We start from the raw sequence: 23,905 nt of genomic DNA, 5'->3' as shown, positions 1-23,905 counted from the left end.
AATTCCTCTTTTTTAATTTCAATCATTAAGGTGAAGATTTTTGTGGGAAAGAGAAAATGAAATAAAAGAAAGGAAAACAAGGTAAATGAAAATTCAAAATAATGCAAGAGTAATTTTGTCCTAAAGGGGGTTAAGTGAGCAAAATTAAAGGTTAGGGGGTAAACTGAGAAATAGGGTATTCTTTAAGGGGATAAAATGTGATTAACCCTCATTAGAATTAGCTTAGACTACAACTATCAAGAAAATACGCGATAATCTTATGGTGGATAATAATTGTCCTCTAAGGTAATGCTTTATGACCAAAACATCTCTGTACAAAGATTTAGCTCATTATTGGTGCTTGTGACATGATCACGTTGGACAAGGCTAACGGGTGAAGACATTATAAGCCAACCAAATTTTCAAGTTTGATACTTGAACAAGAGCAGCTGTTGAATCTTTGGTCTGTGCATTGCTTCCTAATTATTGGTCAGAAAAAAAAAAGTTAAGGTTTTCCCCTTTCTTTGTTTTTTTTGGTCCTTTTGTTTAAACTCTTTTCTCCATGTTTGAACTTTAAAGCAACGCTTAAAAATCCTATCCCGTAGGACCGATTTCCCGAGGGAATAAAAAGAAAAAAGAAAAAGAAAGAAATTAATTTAAAAATATTGTAAAATGAATACTAATGAAATAACAAAATGTAGAATGGAATAAAAGAGAGATATAGACAAGAGAGAAGTAGATAAAAGTAGAGAATTATTCTTTTATTAACTCAAATGATCAAAAACTTACAAAAAGATGTTCAATGACCTCTATTTATAGAGGCATTGAATATAAGAAAACTAAAGGGTTAACCTCTAATTATAAGAGAGGTTACAAAATTAATTGTACAGGGAAATTAAATGGTCATCCACACCAGCTCTTTTATCCTTTTATATTTTGGGGGAATTCAATAGACATAGGAAAACTCAATGGACATGGGAGAATTTAATGGACATTCATCTCATTTAGTTATTTCATAACAAAAAAAAAGTACTCCCTCCGTCCCACTTTGATAGTCCCATTTCTTTTTTCACACAGTTTAAGAAAAAGTAGTTAACTTTGTTGGAAAAGTAAATTTAAATTACTATTTTCCTAAAATACCCTCACATTAAATAGAGTACAACTTTATGGGAACTTGAATTGATGGTAAAAAAAGAATCAACTCTCATTAAATGGGGTAGGTTTATAGTAACAACAACTTATATTGAATAAGGGCATTTTAGGAAAATTAAAATACAACTACATTTTTCAATTGGAAAGTGAACTACAATTTGGGACAGACGAAAAAGGAAAACAGGACTATCAAAGTGGGACGGAGGGAGTAAATAAATACCAATGGAGCATAATAAACATTCAGTAGTCACATGACAAAATACAAGACTTTGTAAGTCATCAATCAGAAGAAAAAGAACAAGACGGCCCATATAGGTACATATTTTCCATTAGGTAGCTGACAAGAATTCAAGAATCCCGTGCTGCACGCTGAAGAGCGGATCGAAGACCTTGAACCAATTCTTTCAAGGTCAGGCTGAATTCTTTATCCATCTGTGAATAATCAAATGAAAAATCACTCAATGATGAGCATAATCAGTGAAAGAGATTAAATTTAATAAGATTCTTTGGCAGCTCCAAATAAAATCTAAAATCTCACCCCAGCAATGATTGTAATGTCAAGAGCCAGACTTCCAAATGGTGCCACACTCGCGTTAGAAACAGCAAGATTGAGCTTTTCAATTTCAGAAAGCACTTTAAGTAGCACTCCTCTATGATTTTCACAATGGACTCTTAGAAGAACCTTCTTATCACAAAGTTTAGCCTCAATTTCAGGTAGTGGACGTTGCTCATCCGAAGATCCCTCGTCTTCAACTACGAGTTGGGATTTCTTCACAAGCACCACCGATTGCATTTTCTGCTTTGTGGCTTGCTCCTCTAGTGTCTTGACTCTTTCCTTGAGATGTTTTAAGTATGTGATGGCATCTCCAAGGACTGAGGTTTTATCCATCTGCAAGAAATACAAGATTTTGTCAAGATAAATTGAATAAAGTTTAAATCGAAATCAGCGCATGCACATATTGAAAGATGTGGTTATGCGGATGGTAATGATATTCGCACAGTCTTTTTAGTTGACTTGTATTGCCATAAATGAATTTTGTCTCCTATACATGCTCGTCATTTGGCTTAAAATACTTGAATGTTTGGATTAAATTTATATGTAAACAAGGGTCTACATAAATTGATGCGACAAAGGGTCATTATCTAGAGGGTAACGAATATTTACATCCACTTTTTGGTTTCTTGTACACCCTACAATGATTATTGTTTACTATATATGTACATGCTTGTCATTTGGTTTGATAAAAAATTAGAAAGGATGTGAAAGAATCCAAAAAGGTACAGTGCTTTGATACAGTGTTGTGATTATCAGTTGGGTGAAATGGACAAGAAGATCTGTTAAATTATACTCCCTTCATTTAATTATACAAACTTTGTCATACTAATTATTTCCAGGCGGCCGAAAGCACTTGTAATCTTTCTAAACTTCACATGAATCATGTCTAATAATAACCTTTTCAAACTCCAACATTTTTACGAAAAAATTCTGTCAAATTTTACTGGAGTCAAATTCAACAATTGCTGTGGGATTGATATGAAGATCTGAGATATTATATTATATGTGTGCCTATAATTGGCTAGCCACCAAAGGGATCGAGGCCAAATAATTCAAAATCTGGAAACCATTCGTTCAATTGTGAACTACTATATATGGATGTGTATTACTAGTAAACTGAAGGTAAATTAAATATAATCCCCATGTGATTTTATGTAATGTCAGATGATCTTTCTAAATTTTCAAAATAGTCACATAACCCCTTTGTGATTTTATATAAGGGTAAAAAACAAAAAAGCCCCCTGTGGTAAGTCTAATACACAGAAAAGCCCCCTATGGTTTCAAAATATACAACACGATACCTCATGCTTTGAACTAAATTGTAAAGGTGACGGAATCCGTTAAATTTAACGGAAATGACTTATTGGAACCTAAAAAAAAAATTTATACTTAATTTTTATCAAATATACCTATTCTACCCCTTAACCCTCAATTCTCTCTATTTAGAGAATAAAACAAATGATTTTTTTTGAGCTGTCTTTTGCTTAATTATATCAGGGTATTTTGGTCATTTTGTCCATTTCCGTTAACTTTAACGGATTCCGTCACCTTTACAATTTAGTTCAAAGCATGAGGGGTCGTGTTGTATATTTTGAAACCATGGGGGGCTTTTCTGTGTATTAGGTTTACCACAGGGGGCTTTTTTATTTTTTACCCTTTATATAAAGTAAAAAATGGATGAAATGCATAATTACTTATAACGATTAGACAACACGTGCTCAAAAATTGCATATGCTGAAATCATAATATCCACTTAATCCTCTACAGTTTGCATAAATATTCACTTTATTCTCCTGTACCTTTATACGAGGTGGTTAAGTCCCTATTTGATTTAGTGTTTAAGTAAGAGCACCACTGGTATTTCAACAAATGACATTATATAGACTAGTTGTCGTTAAATTTTCATTTTACATGAAACCATAGCGTTGGATATTTTAAAACAATAGGGGTGTTATGTAATAATAAATGAAACTATAGGCGGCTATTAGTAATTTACCCAAAAAGTAAAAGATAATGCTCAGAAAAATCAGAATAAGAAAATACATCCAGACCTTCTTGAGGCCGGGAACGATGGCTGAAAGAGCGACAAATCGTTGGCTGAGCTGCTCCCTTCGCTTTCTTTCAGCTATAATATGGTCATATGTTTGTGATGCTGGCCTGGTACGACCTTTCTTAGGTGCCGGGGCACTTTTAGTAGCCTCCTCAAGATTTGGAAACGAAACACGGGATGTCAAAACCTCAGAAACCGCATCATCCTCAGGGTTCAAGCCTCCTAGACTAACTTGTCGAGGATTCACTGTTTCTGTCGGACTAGGGTTGCCAAAAGTGAGGATTACCGGAGTGGAGCGGTTGCGCTTGAGCTGTCTGGCTGGTCTTTCAACTTCACCTGGAGGAATTTCAATGGCTGAAGATGTACACAAGTTGGCAGCTGGCTGAGGAACTTCCACAGCTGAAGATGATGCATTACATAAAGCCGTAGTGGAACTGCTTCTTGGAATCAGGTGGGAAATGCAAGTGGGGGAGTTGCTTTCTGAAGGCAGAGAACCCTGAAAGTCGTTTCCAAGTGCAGCACAGATGTCTTCATCAAAGAAGTCCATAATGTCGCATTGGTCACTCAGAAATGGATCCTCCATTCCCTGTTAATAAAGTAAAAGAATGTCACCAATTCATGCTTTGGAAAGAATTGGTGTCATCTGTCTTAGAAGTCTCTGATAAATCCAAGGTGGCAAGCTTCATGATAGTAGATGTATTTCACACATTTATAACTAAGTTTTTAAGTATAATTAGGAATAGCCAGATCAAGATTTGCCTTTGAGTAGGTAGGATTTTGGTACATGCTATAAAGAAACAAACAAGAGAGCTTTTTGGGGTATTGGCTTCATATAACATCCATCCCATGTGGTGGTTTTCATCCTCCAGGTACAGTCATTTCCTCATTATTTCGGCTTTACAGAAAAGAAAATCACTCAAAATATATAGACAAGCCAATGGGAGAAAGAAAAAATAATGTCCAGCAAAAGTTCTGACAAATGTATAGAAAAAGTGCCAAAATATAGGCACTTAAGTTATTCAAAATATGAGCGAAGAAGAAAATAAGATACAATATAGAGATACAAGTACGTGTGATATAAGAGAATCAAATTCATCGTAAAGAAAATGCATATACAGTTTAATCATCTTGTGACATGTGCCTACTGCCAATATCTATACGTGAAATACAAAAATCAATAGAGGCAACAGAAGTTAATCAATGGTTCATGAAATTAGATAGATCATCTTAACTTTCAAGCTTCATTTTATTTACGATGCAAGGTCCTAGTAATTATCAAGTGGAGAATTAATTCTTACCAGATCAGAGAACCATGAAGTAGCTGAATTATCCATCACCTCAAATAAATCTGCTTGCAACTTTCTGCACCTGGATAACCAATAAATAAACGGGCTCCATTACTACGAAAATGATGAAGAGATTTTTCTTGAGAGATCAAATCAAACTTATGATAGAAATGTAGTAGTTCCAGTATAGACCTTATTGAAATGAACGACGAGAAGTTATAGAAGGGGGAATGAACTCACTGGTTCTTTCTCACTCAACAACTGCAGCTGTGGGCTTCTTCTTGTGGAAAGGTGCTAAGGGGTTTTTGGCATCTTATATAGATTAGTAGGTTGGAGCAGGGCAATGATTGAGCTTCTGTACCGCTTGCAGAAGTGATGGAAGTCTGGAGATTGATATCAGCGCTTCAAAAGAAGCCTTCTGCGCTCCGTTCTTGAGCTTCCTTCAATGGAGCGCTGAAAGTGAAGAATGGAGCGGCATTTATCACATTCTTTGCATTTATACCCTGCGGTCCAATTGATGGTTTAAGAGGGACCAAGGACCTCCATAATTGTACTCTAAGTTTATTCTTAATTATACTACCATACGATAAATATATGGATTAAAGAATTGAACGTATCATTAGAATTGCTAATGCGTACTGTTTTAACTTTTCAGGTATCTGGCTTTTAAGATTTGTACCTAAATCATTTCAACGGTTTAAACATCTAGGATCAATTTTCTATGCATTGAAAGAGAGTTTAGAGCCATAGAGAGAAACTCACCTCTAGACTAAAGCATATACTGCTATACACTTTCTGAATTTGACTACATGTGACGTACACTATCTTATGCTTTGTTATTGATCAACACACTTGAGATGAGATGATCTTTTATTCACTAGTAGTGTGTATATTTTTTATTCTAATAATAAGTATAGATACATGTCATATATATAAAAGTTAAATTTTAAATTTAATTGTAGATTAAATGACATGCATTTACACCTACTAGTATAATAAAATTTTTACGATGACACAGTATAAAAAAATTAATCCAAAAATTTAAATGTGGTAATCTCAACTCACAATCTCATTTTATAATTACTCAATCAGTTTAACACTTTGTGGCAACCTACAAGTTGGGCTTGCTCGAAACAGTTTCAAATAAGTATTGGACTTTTTTCAGTTAAAAGTTATTGTCGTCCTGAATTTTTTTTCCTTCTGTCTTTTTTTTCAAGCTAACACACATATGGATTAAGAAATTGAATGTATCAGACAGCATTTGGGAGTTTTTTTGAAAACAAATGTTTGCTTTTAAAAAGCACTCTTTTAATTTTCTGAACAAATTTATTTATAGGCTTGCTGATAGTTAATTAGAAAAACTCGAAGCTGTTGAGAACATTCCCTTTCATTACATTTCGTACTTCACGGACCGAATTGAATACAAGCGTGTAGCATTGACCTTTTACTTGTACTCCTACGTCCCAAATTAATTATTGTATTTCGAGATTCTAACCCTTTGAAAATAGTGACTTAATGGTGATGTTAATGGATTTATTTCCAAAGTTACTCTTGAAAATTCAAATTTCAAATTTGAATTCAGTATGATATATAGAAAAGGGTGGGGATAACAGTGGAAAAAGAGACCAAATGTAGCTTTAATTTCAATACGACAACAAACATTTTGGGACAATCTAAAATGAAAGCATGGATGAAGGGACTATCTTATTATGATATTCTCAAATAATTCGAATAATTGTTCAAAACATCTTTCACATTTCATCAAATAAATTTTTTAGTCTTTTACTTTTAAAATAGTAACTTTACGTCCCTTACAAAATTAAGATGGCAAAACTTAATCCCAACTTAATTTTTTTGATTACTTTTTATCTCGAATCCATCACGTAACGCACATATGAATATTTCTTTACGAGCAAAAAAGTTAAATCCTATTTGTAGTTAAACAAATGATCTGATCCATATTCATTTTTGCTCCTAAAAATAGGATCTGATCTAAACTATATTCATTTTTTTTTCAAATAAAGGAGGTTTGACCCAATCCATATTCATTTTGTGGAATTTGACTTTTCTATACATAAAAAATGATTCCATGTGCATCATGTGCTGATTTCAAACTAACAAGTGGTCGAAAACTTAAATTGGGATCAAATTTTGCTAACCTAAATTTGTAAGGGGCATAAAATTAACATTTTAAAAGTGAATGGCAAAAAAATTTATTTAGCAAAATGTGAGTTGAATGATTTTTCCTTAAATAAGTTTATGGTGACATTTTCTGTAGTATGACAATTAGTGATCATTAGGCAAGGAGACCAGTTTCTATTCGAATGAATGATTTTTGAGACTTGAATGTACGCATCGTTTTCAAAACTGTGCTTTTTATCTATTTTTTGAATCTAAAATAAATTTTGATATTTTTTGGGAAAAGGTCAGCTGCTTTAAAAAGGAGAAAAATATTACAAATTAGGTGTTTGTATCTAATACTTAATATCCAGAACAACTAAAGAATAAGAGAGATAAGAATCTACCAAACTAAGCAACTGGCCAAAAAGTACATAATGTTCGATTTAATTGCTTATACAGAGAACTATTTCCACAAAAAATTACAAAACCAGACTGAATGTATGTCCCAAGCTTCAAGAGTATCTCTGTACTTGACCTGAACATGACCAAAAGTGGAGTGTGCTAATCTTCTTCTGACAACATGATTTGCTCAAATACATGCTTGTGGGTTTTTTATTTGTGCTGGAAGATATGAGCATCTCGTTGAGCCAAATGAAATAGATATAAGCCCCAAAAGAAACTTTTCTAATGATCCACATGCCAGAAAAAAATTTTCTCAATTTTAATGTTGAAATACGTTATGCTATTTATAACATGTCCGCATGCTAAGGATCATTACCCGGGACAATTATTCGGGTCAATTCCAATTCGCATTGACAAAATTAGATGCCCTGTTCCCACATCTATTTGATGTGTACTTGGGTACATGTGTGCGCTAAAAGGCAGACTGATCAATTAGATACTAACACTTTTTTGTGGTAAGAAATGGTTAAAAAATGTTTGCTTTGCAAATCCAAGGGTCTAGGCCAGACGTGTGGATCGTGTATGTGTTTTGCAGAGTAGCCATGCACAGAGAGGATCAAGGACCAAGCAAAGAGATAGATGTTCTGACTGAATTATGCACCGTGATTCTATTCGACCTGTTGATGTATAAGAATTATACATCCATGGTAGTTTATGCATTTATTGAAAGATATATAGAAGTAGTAGATACTTGAATTGAATATATGTGTATATATTAATAACGATGGGAATAATTTATTTCAAGATGGATCTCAAAATATTATTGATTCTTATACCATGTGGTGTAGTAACAACATGTTTAGATATTCCAAGATAGTAGAGTTGGCGTCATGCCTTTCTCTCAACCCAAGTTCGAATCTCGTCTGGAATATTCACCCGTCGCATAGGGGTTGCCTAATGTATCTTATCCTTTCGTGTGATTGGTGGGCTATTACACTATATGGAGTTTATCCAGTACGCACTCTTGAATAGCGGCTACAGGTTCCCTTGTCAACCAAAAAAAAAACATGTTTAGATATTTTGGATTCATTGCACATTCGCCCGTCACACAGGATTTGCCTAGTGCATCTTATCCTTCCGTGTGATTGGCGGGCTATTGCACTGGACGGGCTTTACCCAGTGCACATTCTCAAGTAGCGGTTGTAGATTCTCTTCAATGTTTTGAAAACCGGATCGGAGGCATGGCTGGTTCGCGGTTCAATTAAAAATCCAAAGAATTAATTGAACCGGTCAAGAATAGGTTCAACTGGTCCAAACCAGTAAAAATCGGGAGGTTCAACCGATTTTTATTAAGTATTTATTTTTTACAATAAATATTTTAGTTTTATTCAAAATTTTTAATACTAAATTGAATAAAAAATTATTAAACATTTGAATCGGTTGAACAGGTCGAACCGTGAACCAGAAGGTTTTCCGATTCACTCTCCAGTCCAAGTTTAAAAACATTGATTCTCTTGTCAACCAGAAAAAAAAATGTTTAGATATTTTGGATTCGTTGCCAAAAACTTATCCTTTCTTGTGGTTGGAAGGCTATTGCACTAGGTGGGGTTCATCTAGTACGCACTCTCTCTCGAGAAGCAATTGCAGGTTCCCTTGTCAACCAAAAAAAAATATTTTGGATTTGTTGCCAAAAAGATTTTGATCTAATGATTAAAGTTGAGATCTCAAAAATTAAAAATCTTGAATTTATATTTCTCTATCCTCCTCGCTTCTTAAATCCTATCATTAAAAAAAATCAAAATATATATTTTAGAAAGGCTAAGTTTGAGTCATGACTTTATTATTGGTGGTCACAGTTCGACCAAAAAGGCATCCACATTTATACAACCACTTCATGACTTCATCAATGATTGATCATATGCATCATAAAAATTAATATCGTCGGCTTATTCCATAGAGTGTCTTTTGTACTCAACGATTAAGCTCAATGACCACCTATATATAGAGCCTTAAGAGCTATCATGGTGGTAGGAAGGGGTTCATTGTCCCACTCTTTCCTTACTGTTATTCATTTAACCAAAAGAAGAAAAAGAAAAAAAAAAAAGAAAAGAAAACAGACGAAGTCTTGTAGTTACTTGGAGAAACAAATACACAGCTCACAAACACTAATTTTGAACCATGCAAAAGAACGCATAGAATTAGCTTTACATCATTCTTGTGTGGATTTAAAAGAGAATACTTTGAAGTTTGAACCGTCACCCTTCAGCTGATTTGATGATGTATTTTGACTCCTAAAAAAATTTGGATTAATCTTCTATACACTGACAGTGTATACACTTTTACCATTAGATGCATGACATATAATTCGAATTTAATTTTGAAACTCAAACATTGTATATGTATCGTATATCCAACCGTGATAGTGTATACACTGTAAGTGTACATAAGATTTACTCAAAAAAAATTTGGATAGTCCATGTAGAGTGTTATGAGATCAGAACAAATGCCCATTTTATTGTTCCAAATTGATATGTATTGGCATTGTTACCTAGGTCAAGAAAGATATATATGCCCATTCACCCATTTAATAGACGTGCTGTTAACCATGGTTTGGTAAGTGTAAGTTCAAAAAATAAAAAGGTTGTGATTTAAAAGAAATGCTTAAATCAGCGACATGTACACCTAATGCATATTAGTAACGTCAAAAAGAAGAAAACAATTTTCAATAAACAAAAGTCGTTAAAAATGGCTACCTCTTCTACACAAAAGTTAAAGGCGTAAGCAATCTTTTTCTTTTAAAGTAGCTTAATAACTTTATTAAGATATAAATTAAGTAAACATTCGAAGAATAAAAAGGCACATCTATTGAACCCTCCATCCCACCATAAATGTCAAGTAAGACAGTACCCTCAAAAAAAGTCAAAAACAACGCACCTAAATTTGTGATGATTCCTACATGTATGCACGTGCGCCATTTATCATCCAATAATTTTGGCCGGTGCCGTCAACAAAGCCGTACATGCAATACTTCACTTTGGGCAGATCACCCAAAAAAAATAAAAATAAAAACTTCAACATGCAGTAGTGGTTTAGCATTCTGATTTGTTTAGCATCTTTCTAATAATAGTCTTCTAATTACAAATTCATGATGGATTACTTACTTTGGATCTCGACATTTCAATGGTAAAAGGAATCCAAGATTTTCAATAAAATCAGCACTGATTAATCTGATAGTGATTTGAATTGCAACCTTAGTCATACCTGTATGCATGGATTTGGTATTCACCTGTCTAAGGTCATCTCATAGGTTACATGCAAGTGTAAGGTTGAGAAAAGTATTCGGATTTTTAAGCATAAAGACATAGAGTACATCAGATAATGCTAGTAGATAATATTATATCTCATATTGATACTCATCATAGCTAGCCTAACTAATTGACTTTTGTCTAGTGATATGCATGTACTTGATTATCTTTGTGTGTGTGTATATGTGTATGTGTGTTTATATATGCACACACATGTATTTATACATGTATGTGTGTTTATGTACACTTGTATATGTATGTATGTATATATATACATATACACACATATACATATGGATTAATCTTTTCTACACTGACAGTGTATACACTATCAACGTTGGATTATTGACAACTATGCAAAATTTGAATTTGAAATTCAATTTTTGCACACATGTCATGAATCTAACAATGATAGTGTATACACCGTCAGTGTAGGAAAGATTTACTCTATACATATATGTATACCTATCTATATATACATATATAATATATGTGTGTGTGACATCACACACACACATATACATATATGTGTGTGTGTACATATCCGTGTGTAAATGAGTGTTTATGTATGTATGTATCATGTACTCATTTGTTAAGTGAGTATATCTTCTGTTAATAGTCATCATAGCTAGCCTAACTAATTGTTTTTTTTTTCCTAATGGCACGCATGTGCTTGATTATCTTTGTGTGTGTATGTGTGTGTATATATATGTGTGTGTATCATTTGTTAAGTGATAATGAGTGAAAGTAATCCATTGTTAGCCAACTTTATATTTCAACCAAGCATGTGACTTGTGAGAAAACAAGTGATTTCGAGTTTTTTTCTAAAAGTTATTTTCTTGTTTCCTATTAGATCCTTAATGCGCATGTGTGCAAAAACAAGAATTTCTTTTAAATTATTATTTTTAACAAATTATTTGCGAAATTCTTTTAACAAATTCGTTGTTTGGTGGGCTGGTATTTCCCCATTTTATTATCAGCATTGCAATATGAAAGAAGATTGAATATGCCCATAAAGAAATTCTTTTGTCCTTGACTTCTTGTGCGCACCATAGACAGTCTCAGTCAATGATGAACATATCCACGTTCCCTAGTCCCAATTCCCAACCCTTTGCCAAACTAGGACAAGGATGATATGCTATACTTCTATGGCTTGTACACGACAATTTCAACGAATGACAGAAATATTCTTGTGCAACTTTCTCGTATGCTAGGTATGGCCACGTAGGTGTACTTCTATACTATTTTTTCTTGTATTTTTTTTTTGGTAATTAAAAGTTTGGGTGGATTCAGTTCCAATCGTCACCACGGATCAGGGCATGCTTCTAAAATCATAAGTCACTTATAAAGGTTCTTACAGATTGCTCATCAATATAACGCTCGCATCAACAGTAGGATTCGAACATACAACCTTCTATGAGAAAGTAATTCGTCCTTGTCAATTGAACCAACTTATGTTGGCACTATTTTTTATGATTTTTTATGACGCAAAAAAATCCTATTGCCAACTATTTTTTCTTGTATACATTTTGTGGTCGTACAACGACAATTTCAATTAACACTTGAAACATCCAATTGCAGCATAATTTCTCATATGCTAGGTGTACCTCTAAACCATATTTTCTCGCATCATCATACTTCTATCATCCATCATAATGATTCATTAACTGAGGACACAAGAAGAAATCAATAAATAACAAATATGCGTCATGGATAAATTGAAAATAGAAAGCCGCTACTGTTCCATTGAAGTCCAGTTGGATGCATAGCAGAAATGCACAATTATTAACGGAGAATCGATGTATTTTGCACTTAAATCTTGTGTCAGATTAAACATCTGTCTATTGACACAACTGTTATTGGATTAAATTCAATTGTTCACGGACCTTAGGGCCTCCAGAAAATCTAACACCCAAAAAAAAAGAAAGCAATTCTTCCTTATGATGTTGTGATACACTTGAAGCTCTCACTCGCAAAAAAATTTAAAAAAAATGTGAGGTTGTTGAGCTTTTAATTTCCAAATGTTGTTTCCTTTTCTTTCTGCTGGAAAATGTGAATATATTTTTTTATAAAAAGCAAATATCATTAACAGACTGCTGAAAATTGTCCAGCACAATTTGATTTACATCATTACCCCAATAGCAAGTTAAATATGCACTAAAAAAAACAGATCTACAATTTAACAGATACGATAGATCTGAAAAATTATGAATAGATTTGAAAATAAAAGAAATTGTAAAATGAATATGCTTTTAAACCACAAGTTGCTCTAGCACCACATGTTATCTTCTGAGTAATTTTATTCCCAACCCTATTCTTGGCTGGCGCCATCTCCGGCAAAAGCCCTCCTATGTTATTAACTCCAAAGTATTTTGTTTTCCTTAAGTACAATTAACTTTTTAAACTCCTGGTTGTTTTACCCAATGCAGACCAAAAAAAAAAAAAAAAAAAAAACCTTCTCCTTTAAGATCTTGACCATAGAAAAACAAGAAAAAAAGAAAAGAAAAGAAAATTATTATCTTTTTTTCAGTATGTACATATCCTTCTTAATTTTTCTAACTTCAGCTTTTGCTGTCCTTAATTTCTTGGTCAGCATAAGCATTAGTTATAATGTCTTGTGGCCCTGAACTGATATGGTACATTTAAATCAATTTAGATGTCTAATCTCCAACGCAGTATCCTCATAAATCAGAATTTCTACTCCTACATGTCTTAATTCTTGTCAACAAGGTAAAGGAAGATGATTGGGCCTTCCGATGTCTGCCGCAGCACAAAATCTAAGGTTCATGACGGCCTACTGTCTGCTGGTAAGAGAGAATTTGGCCCATAAGTATACCATAATTTAATAATTACTCAAGAACCAATAATGATTAATGGGTATGCTGAGCCAAATTTTAGCCTGGCCCCCTCTGTGCATCTCTGTGCATGCCCATTTACTTATTTCTTGGTTAACTTTTCCAAAATTTAGCTCAACTAGTAAAAATATTAATCATATAAGGCATGAGGAAGAGTTTGCTGTTAAAATTTTCTGCTATCTTTTACTTTTCTAATTTTACCCTCTTTTAAAATAAAGATTTACTATAGATAACTATTTAAATTTAGTAACTTCTAATAACTTCTTTTTTTTATTTTTGCTTGCTTGCCAAAAAAATTTAATAACTTCCATTTGTTTTAATAAAAATAACTTAATTTTTTCTTAGTTTGCACACACTTAGTATGTGCTTTTTCCACTGGTTAATCAAGTAACCATAAGCACTTATTCTTTGGGTCAAGAGGGACATTAAGCCTCATAATTTAGTGGCTAAGGTTAAAATCACAAGAATTAGAAATTCTGTACTTTGATCTCTACTCTTTTCCCACTTCTTAAATCCCACCCCTCAACTGTTAGAGAAAAAAAATTTAAAAAAAGCCTCCTAAGAGGGAAGATAGAAAGGGAAGATCTTGAGAATTGCACCTGAAACCTGATAGTCATTTGATTGACGTCTCTACTAATTGAATAGGATTTTGTGGATGACATTGAGCTCTTTTATTCAATTTTCCACTAACCTCTTATTTTTCCCTTCCTCTTGTAACGTTTAATAAACAAACAAAATAGAACATTCATACAACTCACTAAGGAAGTCTTGATATAGTGACTAAAAAGGTGCATTTGATAAAACTGAAATCTAGAGCCTAAAATTTGAAATCTAAACCCATTAAATTATTGAATTGTTAAGTACTGAAATCCTAACATTTGACATATTCTGTATCAAGTGATAAATGATTAGCTTATCACTTATTTTTTAAATAAGTTTTTCTTAGTTAATTCAAAGCCATTTAATTAATTAACATGTTCTACATTTGGTTATCAAACATGTTTGAATATGTTACGATCTAAACCCATTCATTTTATGTGCTAAATTGAGTTATTAAATGCCTTATATTGAAGTTTTAAAATTTAGAGATCATGGATTCAAATCCCTTTCTGCTTCTCAAAACCCATTTTTCCATACATTAATAGTGTATACACTATTATGGTTGGATGTATGATACATATACAAAATTTTAGTTTCAAATTTAAATTAATATTAGTTATCGTATATCTAATAGTGATAATATATAAACTATTAGTGTATAGAAAATTAATCAATATATGTGTATATTAAAAAAATTAAAAAATATATACAACTACTTGCTCAAAATTTTTTTCTAAAAAGAAAATATTCATACATACAAGACAGCTATACTATATATAAAGGGAGAATCTTGAATATAGTATAAAAACTTTTTTGTCTTTTCTTTGGAACTTCTAATTCTTCCCTTATAAAAGTTAAATTTTTACGTACAACTCTAATTACCCAATCACATTCTGCCAATATGGCCATATCTAAATAGAGAAAATTATCCGAATGGCCACTAAATTTTTGGAATCGTTGAGTTTTGGTCACTGAACTATTACAAGTTTGGTTTTGATCACTGAACTATCTAAAATTTAGATTTCAGGCCATTCTGTCAGATTTAATCGTTAACTATACTAGATTTGAGTGCATGCACGATTCACAAGACAAAAGAAAGCGATATAGTTAACGATTAAATCTGACAGAATAGCTTGTAATCTAAATTTTAGATAGTTCAATGGCCAAAATCAAACTGTTAATAATTCAACAATCAAAACTTGACAATTTCAAATGTTTAGTGGCCATCCGAATAGTTTGCTCCTTCTAAATATTGTAATTTCTAAATTAATTGGAACCTTATTAAAAAGTTAAAAATAAACCAAAGATTGATAATGATATATTTATAATTTATATAAAAAATAAAATGCCTATGAAATGATTTCTGAATTATACACACATTACATATGCCCTTAACATCAGTGCATATATATATATATATATATATATATATATATATATATATATATATATTGGTCTGTTAATTCTAACTGAAAATTATTTACCGGACCACAAAATTTCTATCCTCTATTGAACTTGTTACCATATGTTGTGATTAAATCGAATAAATCAGGATAACTTTTCTCGAGAAACTTGATCTCTAGTCAATATTCCACGGCATGGACCGTACAGTTTATCAGCCGCATTTCCATAGAACAGAGAATAAAAGGAAGGATGGCCATTAATTTATCTTCGAGACAGAAGCTGGCCAAAATTCCCTATCAAATTGTTTTCGTTCTTTCTTACAACATAACAGAACGATCAGGCTGCGCGCTGCTTTGCAATTCGTGATACTCGTGGTTCTGTCTTTTTGAGCGTACCAAAGTGATAGCTGCTGATCATATGTTGGTATTTTTAGGTGGATTCTCTAAGCCAATTCTCTTATTTGAATTACATATCATTATTGAAGCCATTATTTGCCAAAAAAAGAACAAAAACAAACAAACATTATTGAGGTGATAGATTAAATTTTGTGGTACTCGTTTTCCAAGATGGCCAAATCAGAAACTCATGCATGCACGTGGACATAGAGAGTTCATGAAGGTCAAATTGTGTGGAATATTTTGTCATGTAGTATTTCTTAGATTTATCTAGAAAAATATTTAAAGTAAGTATTAACTTGAACATTTGGAATTTTTACCGGTTTTGTCTGATTTTGCACATTTTAATTAGCCATTGACATTTATTAGTTATTTGAGCTGACATGATGTACTAGAATTATAAATGAACATCAGCTATGAACCCTAACCCTAAACCCTAAACCATTCGAGTTAAGGACGCATAGGATAAAAGGTGCCCAATTTAATTGTATATAAAGATTAAGATTTTTTTTTTTATTTCAAGAGCATACGCCATTTAAAGAGTGTGATGATAATATTATAATTTTATAGTGAATTCACCCTTTCATTTTTTAATTTTTTTTTTTTTTGTATTTAACACGCCTTTAGGGCACAAAACAGACAACATTAGTACCTTTTGTTTTATCCTATTCTCTTATTAAGTAACTGTATGATTATTTTCGGTAAATCAATAATCAAACTTCATAATAGTCTGATGAATCTATTTTGTTAGAATTGCACCTTCTCCTTACTATTTTTAGAGTGTCGACCACAATGGTCTCTTGTGCTTAAGCTTTAGCGTATGATCATAACTAAGTTGGTCCTCTTAACTTTTAAATTTCGACCGGTTGAGAAAATTTTCAGTACAAAATTTCTTCAATTGCTGATAGTAACACAACTTGCAAGTTAGCCTTGAAGGGAATACTAACCACGTTGTAGTTTTGTCCACAACGTTTGGGATCATGGGTTGTCGACTAACTTCAAGGTCCCAAAGTTTTTGGTAAAACTAACTCACAGAAAATTGATTATCAGTAGACCACTTTGTCTTTCTTCTTTTTCCTTTTCTCTTTGATTGCTTAGTTATTATAACTGGCTTCCTTTTCTTTTTTTCCCTGACTTCATATTGGTCAAACTGTGATTAAACCACCATTTGCATGTTGCATTGTCACCAACTACTTAGTTACTGCTAGTATGGTTTTTGCTATTTAATTAGGAAAACAAAAAGAAAGTACAAAACAGAAGCATGAAACTAGTCGAGAATTTGTGTATAAACCATAGATACGAGCAATCAATATTCAATTTCTGAAACTATGAGACATTTAGCTGCTTCCTGATCTCTTTTCACCGCATAAAACAGCACCTCTTATCTTTGTTTCTCACCAACTCTTCTGCATCCTCCTCCAGTCACCTGCTTAAGCCTTCAAAATTTTCATGGAGTCATAAACCAGAAGGTTATAAATCTTAAAGAGAGAATTGTAAAAGGTTGTATATGAGTGTTGAAGGAAGATGATTATTTTGTTTGAACTCTAGTATCTCTTTATGCTATATTATTCATGAAATAGTTGCATTACTCTTACATTTTCTTTCGGGGCAAAATTTAACCCATTTTGTTGAAAATAAAGCAATAAATAGTTTACAACGAGTAAAAACTCAAAAAGAAAGGCAAAGGAATGTCAAAACTAGATATATTATTGAAGTTAATCTTATATATACTAACAATGTTATACGTTGCTATGGTTGGATGCATGAATGACGCATATAAAAAATTTAAATTCAGATTATGTGTGATGTATTCAATGACAAAAGTATATATACTATTAGTATATAGAAAATTAATCCATATTATTATTATTCTCTACATATAAAGAAAAAAAAAACAAATACATTATACGTTGTTTTTGCGCCCACAAAAAATCATTCTTGGCTCCGGGTGGTCGATTCTTGAAAGTCCATGCATGTGTGTTGTTTTAAAATGGAAGGCTGTCCTGGTCTAAGATAACAGATGAAATCAAGCCAAGAATTATCATGGATTAGACTGAAATTATTCAAAGACAAAGTAAACTTCAAAAAGTAAATATTATGGCAAATATTTTATTATTGTTGCCACCTGCATCTTCAAAAAAAAAAAAAAGTAAAAAATTTCATATTCATCTACACTTTCCAGACGCCTTATGAAACCACAGAACAAAGATTCACCGACCCTTCATGTCCACTTGACTACAGATTTCCTGAGAATTTGGCGAATCGAATCCCTATCATTCACGCTCTTTCTTGTTGTATGGAAGCCTTACTTTTTGTTTCCAGTGCGAACGCAGAGATCGTGGAAACTTTTCCAGCAACTAATTGAGTCGAAAAAGAGCAAGCACCTTAATTTGGCCAATAAAGATATCAACAAAGATTACGACATGAACAAAGATAGAATATTTATCTCTGAAAGCCGGTGCCCGCCTGACAATTAGGCAATTAGGAGTATGAACACTAAAAAATTGATTGGGATTTGTTGGCACAAAAAAACAGGCGTAGCGGAAATAATTTTAACACATTTAGAAATATGTAGGAAGAGAAAAGAGGATAAACACACAAACAAATATTCAACAATTTTATTAACTCAAAACTCAATCATAACAATATCAAGTCGTGATTTTTCGCTTACGACAACTTACAGATATCAACTTAAAGGTTTTTCTCAAATTCACACTTCAAAACTCAACTCTTCAAAAAACGATGTACTAGATTAGTAGTATTTATAGACTGCAAAATTTCCTAAACGAACACAATTGTAAAATGAAGCCTACTTGAAAATTGACTTGAGATTTTCTAAACTAATATGGAAACTAAATTAATACAACACCAAAATAAGAAGCTAAAAGAATTAGGAAACTAAATACTAAGATAGATTGGTTTAATTTCCTTCCTTGCACCTCTTAAACTAAGTTCTTCATTGTGGTCACTTCCGATGCCATCTCGGACTTGAATCTTCATGGAAAATTCAGTCGCAATAAACACAACATTCAGTACCAACTTGTGATTGGTTTTCAACTTCATCTTCACCTGCTAGTGGATGAAACTTATACTTCTGAAATATGATTGGTTTTCAACTGCATCTTCACCTACTAGTGGATGAAACTTATACTTCTCAAATAATTTCTTGGCTCGATCACTTCTATTAAAAAACTCAAACATATTCACCCATGCTCTGCCAATATTCCATAATTTAATTCCTTTGCATGACCAAGCAAAATCTCCCATAATTACAAAATCATAGTTACCACCACTAATATTTTCAACATCACCATACTCTTTTGTTGATTGATTCATATTAACAATCGCATCAATTTTAAAACGGTCACAATTTTTAACTAAATCATCTACTCCGTAATTGATATCGACCAATTCAACTATTTGATTTTTTTCTTCAAATAATTTATCAAGAATTTCTATCCATCACAATCTTCAATCACAGCTTCCATATCATCAAAGACTTCACTTTCTTTCTAAACCACATGTAAAATTTCTTTTCAGCTACAAATTCTTCATCTTTAAATGCACCCACGATTTCTGCAATTTCTTCTTTTTCTGCCTTGTCCAAAAATTCTTTTTCTTCTTTCTTGACACAATTTCCTTCTCCATCATGAGCACAATAGGAATTCATCAAAAATTTTCAAGGCTTTTTTTTTGGTCTTTGCATGAACGAATTTTTTTGTTACATGCAACTGGATTGTGGTACTGAGATAATGGAATTCGTTGCAATCCAACTATCTATTTTTTTTCTAATTCTTTAATTGCACTACTCGATAATTCCGCGCCTTTTGTAGGTTCCATGAACTCCTTTGAACAATATTCCAAAGTCCAATAGTTTGAAAAAATGTCTTTGTCATCCAACTCCAAATCTCAAAATTGTTTTTGCCTTTGAAGTTAAAAACGTCACAACTTGGTAAATCATACAAATCAATACTTTAATTTCATGAATCAAACCCCAAAATCAAAACCTAGATCTCTTAAACCAATTGTTAGCACAAAAAAGCATGCACAACAAAAGCAATTTTAACACATATAAAAATATGTGAGAAGAGGAGGATGATAAACATACAAACAAATACTCAACAATTTTATTAACTCAAAACTCAATAATAACAATATCATGTTGTAGTCATTCTCTTATAATCATTCTCTTATAAGAACTCACAAATATCAACTTAAAAACTTTCCCTCAAACTCATTGTTTAAAACTCGACTCAATTCTCTAAGATTCAACTCAACTCTTCAAGGAACAACGTCCTAGACTAGCAATATTTATAAATTGCAACATTTTCTAAACAAACACAATTGTAAACAGAAACCTACTTGAAAATTGACTTGGCATTTCATAAACTAATATGAAAACTAAACAAAAAAGACACCAAAATGAGAAACTAAAAGAATTAGAAAACTAAATACTAAAGTAGTTTGGTTCAATTTACTTCAAGATTCTTAACGAAGAAGACTATGAAACTTAACAAAAGAAATGGTTACTTTTATCTTTTCAGTTTCTTAAAAAAAAAGATATACCTAACTTTTCTTTTCTTTTTTTTCCTTTCTTCCTTTTTTCCTTCCCCAAAACAAACACTAAAAATTTCAGACGGTGGAGTGATATTAGCTCGACATCTCCTTTATGAATTTTGCAAAATAACATGAATGAAAAAGTGCTATTAACAGAACAGAAAACTACGAAAACCGTTGCCCATCTCACATCTCGAAAAAATTAGTTAAAACAATGAATTCGGCCTCACTTGAGGCTGGCTGTGGAAGGCTTTTCCACTGCCCACTTGTCACTCTTCGGCCCAAAAATTTGACCGATGGAAAACAAAGAGGCTCAAACACGTCAATGACTACCCAAACATGGAGTCCTTTTGGTCCATTTAGCAGAATGATTGTAGGACTGCTCATAAGCCCATAACTCCTCCTGAAAACCCAGGTCGCTTGATGGGTTGGATTTTGCATTATAATCGTTCTAGTTCAGCACATCGCTGGGCTGGAATATCAAACCTACATAAGTAGGCATGACATCTCTATTCTTTTTTTTTTTTTTTGGTCAAAGGTCAACTTCTATAGAAATAGGCATTACACCTCTATTCTTTTTATCAAGAAACCAAATTTAGACAGCCCAGTGGTGTTGTGTGAGAATTACTTTCTGTAACTCGAGATCAAATATGCATACCTATTAAATGGGAAACTTTCGGGCACTCCAGCACCATTTAGGACTTTTATCTTCAGGTGTATCTTCTAACTATAGTCCTCGTAGCATCCAAATGGCAGAGAAGAGGAACCAAACTCTTCCAGAAAAACAAAGAAACCACAACCTTATAATACGAGCTGTTCAAAGCTAAAAAAATTATTTGCAAAATTGACATAACATGTCAATGGTTCCAATTGCACTGATATGATGCCTGTACCAACGAACAAGCAAAACAAAAAATGCAGCACATTGGATCGACACTAGTTAAACCCAACAACTTTGTCTTTAACAATAACAAAGCATCAATCCAAACAACAAAAAACAGCTTTGTCTAAACAAAATACCAGACACCACGATGTCCACACGAAGGTCCTGAGACTAGAGAACACCGTCCAATATCAATACACTCAAACCTAACTGTCTTCTAGATATAACGCAGAGGTAGCATGCAGTCTAGACAGACACCGGAAACATTAGTGTGCCTCAACGGCAGAATCTCCTCCACCAACCCTAGGTTCCACCTCTTCAGTTGTAAATATCTTAGCAATCTTCTCGGTGGGTACCAATGGTAGATAAGATGCAGCCTTGTAACCCTTCTCTGCTGTCTGCTGAACAGTCTGGTTATACTTCTCAGAACAATAACCAGCAGCAGGGACAACAGCTTGTGCCACCTGAGGAAACAATGGAAGCTTATTCAGAGAGCGCCAAGCAGATACAGCGTAATGCTCAGCCACTGGCTCATATTTGGTGTAAAGCTCCCTCGCAGCTGGCTCATACTTGACATATGCATTCTTTGCAAGTCCTGAAGCAGTTTCCATAACACCTGCACTCTTAACTTCAGAAGCAACAGTGCGAGCTGCAGCAGGTGCCTTCTTTAAAAGTGGAGGTACATAGTTCTCCATCTTGCTCACAGATTCATCGACCTGTGCATAAGGTGGAAAAATTAAAGATCATTCTGCCGGCAGGCAATTTATGCAAATGAAACAAGAAAACAAAATCTCAAAATCCAATTTTAGTCTAAAAATTTGACGTTGTTGCTGGAAGAGTTTAGACCATGTAAACAATTGTCTTCTACAACGAAAGACTCTTGTAAAATGACCAAGCCTTGCACCAATACTTCGCCCCCTTCCTCAAGGATTCGGTGAATAACTCACAAGGAAACTCCTGGCCTAAGACAATACTAGTTCCAAATTATAACGAGGTGATAGAGAGGCCCAAAAGAGATGAACTATCTAATTAACCAATCATAATATCCTAGCTCTTTAAACAAAAATTGCGAGATTTAAAACGTGATTTACAGGCATAAATAAAGGGTGCATCCACTTCCATCTACTGCCTAATCTGCCCTTAAATTTCATTGCTTTTTTACTTAGATACGAGACGTTCGAATTAACAAGATCCCTTCAAATTCCAGCCAAACCATACATCAACAAAGAAATTAAATCCAATTCAAGAAACAGATGTATTTTGAATGATAATCAGATAAACAAATTATACACCAAATTCTTAAACAGAAGAATACCTTGCGATCAACTAACTTGAGGAGCGCAAAGGGCACATCATGGAACTTATTATATACCGGGCCAACAACAGTTCTGACGGTGCCCTCAACGCGCTGGACGCCGGGCTTCAACGGGCCCGAATTATCTTTCGCGTAAGTGTAAACGCTAGCAGCGCAAAGCACCAGATGGAGGACAGCGGCTTGCACGAATTCCAAGTATTTCAACCTCTGCTCCTCGCTACCCTCCTTCATCATATCATCATCATCAAGAACCCACCATAAAAAAGTTAGAATAATTCCCACATAAATCACCATAAAATTCAAACCCAATTAAAAAAATTTTACCCTACAAGAAGAAACAGAAAAAGAAAATAAAAGAGAATTACCATCTGGTTTTGAGGTTTGGGATCAGTTTCCGCCATCACAAAGACGATGCCAATCGTAGATCTGGAGAAGAATTTGAGGGATCTTTTTGCCTTCCTTGTGATTTGAATTGATTTGAACAGAGGAAGTTGATGATAGTATAATTTATAGGTGCGGAAACTTAGGCGCGCATCTCTAGGAAACTGAAGGTTTTGGCTTTCATACGATGTGGAATTTTGTGGGCTGTGTGGGCTAAGGAAAGGGCCGGAGAGTTCCTACGTATGGCGGTGATTGGCGTGTTGACGCCTGTTGGAGAGTTTTCATTCGTTTGGTGCTCTGATTTGATTTGACTTAACTTATTGTCTTTCTTCGTGGTTAAGTTAAGGGAGTGATGAAAGCTTCCATTCACAAGTTATTTGGATTTTTTTTTTTAAATAGCAATAAGTGCTTGTGGTGATGTAATAGATATGAAATTAAAAAATAATTTAAATTTTAAAAAAAAAAAAAGATATTTATGATACAATGGAAAATTTTTTCAAAATGCATTAATTATTTTATTTAAACAAGGATTAATTTTTTATATAGTGACGATATAATTATTTTTTATTATAGAAGTTTTGAAAGTACATCATATGTACATTATTTAAATTTTAAATTTAAATTTATGTTATGTGGCATAATGTAAATTTATTAGTGTAAAAAT

General features: G+C 33.2%; 2 protein-coding genes across 2 annotated transcripts; both read right to left on the bottom strand.

The window, feature by feature from the left end:
* Nucleotides 1-1,305: 1,305 nt before the first annotated feature.
* Nucleotides 1,306-4,352, bottom strand: LOC113729421 (transcription factor bHLH18-like). The gene is made up of 3 exons (XM_027253721.2): nt 3,739-4,352; nt 1,670-2,020; nt 1,306-1,563 (listed from the first exon to the last, which is right to left on the bottom strand). Exons 1-3 carry the CDS (start codon nt 4,318-4,320, stop codon nt 1,480-1,482), a joined length of 1,017 nt encoding a protein of 338 aa, XP_027109522.2. The 5' UTR covers nt 4,321-4,352; the 3' UTR covers nt 1,306-1,479.
* Nucleotides 4,353-21,494: 17,142 nt separating this feature from the next.
* On the bottom strand, nt 21,495-23,555 carry LOC113732870 (stress-related protein-like). Its single transcript, XM_027258886.2, has 3 exons — nt 23,226-23,555; nt 22,861-23,085; nt 21,495-22,261 (listed from the first exon to the last, which is right to left on the bottom strand). Exons 1-3 carry the CDS (start codon nt 23,259-23,261, stop codon nt 21,812-21,814), a joined length of 711 nt encoding a protein of 236 aa, XP_027114687.1. The 5' UTR covers nt 23,262-23,555; the 3' UTR covers nt 21,495-21,811.
* Between the last annotated feature and the right edge of the window lie 350 nt (nt 23,556-23,905).

Source organism: Coffea arabica, chromosome 2e (assembly GCF_036785885.1).
Source record: "Coffea arabica cultivar ET-39 chromosome 2e, Coffea Arabica ET-39 HiFi, whole genome shotgun sequence".
NCBI classification, from domain to species: domain Eukaryota; kingdom Viridiplantae; phylum Streptophyta; class Magnoliopsida; order Gentianales; family Rubiaceae; genus Coffea; species Coffea arabica.
This window is presented reverse-complemented; position numbering and strand designations above follow the sequence as displayed.

Coding starts and splice junctions, on each gene's coding strand:
- LOC113732870 (XM_027258886.2), bottom strand. CDS start 23,261: ATGGCGGAAACTGATCCCAAACCTCAAAACCAGATG. Junction 23,086..23,225: donor CCAAACCTCAAAACCAGATG/GTAATTCTCTTT, acceptor GATATGATGAAG/GAGGGTAGCGAGGAGCAGAG. Junction 22,262..22,860: donor TCAAGTTAGTTGATCGCAAG/GTATTCTTCTGT, acceptor CCTTATGCACAG/GTCGATGAATCTGTGAGCAA.
- LOC113729421 (XM_027253721.2), bottom strand. CDS start 4,320: ATGGAGGATCCATTTCTGAGTGACCAATGCGACATTATGGACTTCTTT. Junction 2,021..3,738: donor TCGTTCCCGGCCTCAAGAAG/GTCTGGATGTAT, acceptor TATTTCTTGCAG/ATGGATAAAACCTCAGTCCT. Junction 1,564..1,669: donor ACATTACAATCATTGCTGGG/GTGAGATTTTAG, acceptor GATTATTCACAG/ATGGATAAAGAATTCAGCCT.